This window comes from Epinephelus moara, chromosome 11 (genome assembly GCF_006386435.1).
Source record: "Epinephelus moara isolate mb chromosome 11, YSFRI_EMoa_1.0, whole genome shotgun sequence".
NCBI lineage: Eukaryota > Metazoa > Chordata > Actinopteri > Perciformes > Serranidae > Epinephelus > Epinephelus moara.
In genome coordinates, this window is record NC_065516.1 from 36,371,835 (window position 1) to 36,374,125 (window position 2,291).

The window sequence follows — 2,291 nt, forward strand, 5'->3', positions numbered from 1 at the left end:
TGAGGAAATACAGCGAGTGCTGGACGGAGCAGTGAGTGACAACAACCCCGCCCACATTTAAGAGGACTGTCTGAACACACCGAGGGTCTAGGTACCATGTCTGAAGGCTTACTGCTGGTTCTGAAAGGGTTTGGTGGAGACGGGGCTAAAATGTCCAGTACGGTGTTTAATATTTCCTGTCACTCCCATCTCCCATTGTTGGTTTGTTTTGGTGTTGGCGTCCGTGTATCAATACAATATTGTCCTGTAAAATATCATAATATGATACTATATCGATTTTTTCCCCAGTAAACACCACATTTTAAATATGATCCTACCCTGGATAATGAAGAAGAAGATATACTTTATTAATCTCTGAGGGGAAATTCACACACATGCACAAACATGACCTATACATACATTAAATGGGGAGATGTCAGAGTGAGGGGGCTGCCACGGACAGGTGTCCCGAGCAGCTCAAGGGCACCTCGGCAGCACCCAGGAGGCGAACTCTCCAGCTAGTAGTCCACACTCCATATTTGGTCCAAACAAGGACTTAAACTGGTGACCCTCCAGTTCCCAAACCAGGTCCCGATGGACTGAGCTGCCGCCGCCTTCAGAAACAAGTTTTTCATGTCCATGCAAACACATTCTACGTTAATCAGCCTGTCCACTCTGGCTGATGACTGGTCACTAGTGATAGCCAAACGAAGCCTCGTGAAGCATTTTCTTTATTTTCTGAGCCCACTAGATGGCGCTCATGGTTTAAAGAGAGAGGCTCAAAGAATGGCAATTCAGTGTGCTTTCAACCTTTTGTTGAACAAAAAGCGCCATCTAGTGGGCTCAGAAAGTAAAGAAAATGCTTCATGAGGCTTCATTTGGCCATCACTACTGGTCACTGTCTGACCTGCCCAGCTACATTCTACTACCAAGCATAGCTTGTCATAAATATAAAATATAAATCATAAATATTTCAGGTTCTAATGGCCGTCAGCAGAGCTTCACATGTTCTGTGCTTTTGAGATATGTCTTAATATGTATGATTCGTGCATGACTGTGTGTGTGTGTGTGTCTGTGTGCCTTCCTGCAGGTACGTGCCAGCGCCATAGCCCAGGATGCGGACCAGAACTATGACTACGCCAGTAACAGCGCCGTGCTGCATCTGGAGCCAGGAGACGAGGTCTACATCAAGCTCGACGGAGGCAAAGCTCACGGAGGCAACAACAACAAGTACAGCACCTTCTCTGGATTCATCATCTACGCTGACTAGACAACAACACATCCGTGCCCTCAGCTGTTACAGGCCTCATGGCCCAGACTTATTCTTTAAAACATGTGTGGACAAACCAGTATAACTCAGCCCCCATAACCTGCAGATTATTTAAGTTTCTACATTCTGACAACACCCCTGTCCTCAGTGCAACTTTGGACAATAACATCAATGAAATGGTTCAAGTGTCAAAGTGTGGGATCAAACCCTGTCGTCCATGTCATGTCTTCATACCATTACGTCGCACTTGAACTTACAGCTGATGTCTTCATGTTAACGTAGGCCTGTCACAGAGTGATGATGGTCGAAGGGAGAGCAAGTGTGTGCATGTGTGGGGGGAGTTTCACTAAACACTGTAGCATAGCCCACATACAGCCGATGAGGTGGTTTTAGGTATGTTAAGAGGAATGAGTTACACTGATAGACGCTACGGCTCATTGGATCGGTCATCAGCTTATTAGGCCTGTCAACAATTCAAACTGTCTAGAAAAGTGGAAAAGATAGAAATGTAGCAGCCAGTGAGTCGGTCTGAAAATGATCTGTGGGATAATTTTGTGCAATATCTAGTATAATAAATTCTATTTATGGTGATAATTAATAAGAAAGCCCTCAGTCAGTGTGTGTGCTTTGTTTTCCTTCGTTCTGTTTTGACACCATGCTGTGAAGATAGCCAGGAAAACATGTAATCAATTAACACTATTTCTTTTTGTTGTTTCGATTTCGAAACCTAGCCAGAGTAACTTTATGTTAGTTACGTAACTGTACGTGAAGGAGGTATCATCATTCGTGGGGCGCTAACTCATGGGGTGTCATGTGAACGGTTCTATGAGGATATGTTTGCAGATATTGGGATATAAACGTTCCAACATATTCTCATAGAATGATGTCCTATAAATTCGTGCCCCATGAATGACGATACCTCCTCAACGTACAGTAACGTAATTAACGTTAGGTTAGGTTTAGAAAAACAAACATGGTGAGAATGTACCTTAAATGTTCACACGAATGTTAACATGGGGCTCCAGGGGAAAGTCCTGGGAGA

The 2,291-nt window shown here is 44.1% G+C and overlaps 1 protein-coding gene across 1 annotated transcript in view; it reads left to right on the top strand.

Annotated features, from left to right (window-relative positions):
* c1ql3a (complement component 1, q subcomponent-like 3a) overlaps positions 1-1,836 on the top strand; it is a 20,487-nt gene extending 18,651 nt beyond the window's left edge. Inside the window, exon 2 of the mRNA XM_050056101.1 lies at positions 1,070-1,836. Coding sequence (XP_049912058.1) covers positions 1,070-1,249 — 180 coding nt within the window. The 3' untranslated portion in view covers positions 1,250-1,836. The remainder of the gene's footprint in view (positions 1-1,069) is intronic.
* The last annotated feature ends 455 nt before the right edge of the window (positions 1,837-2,291 follow it).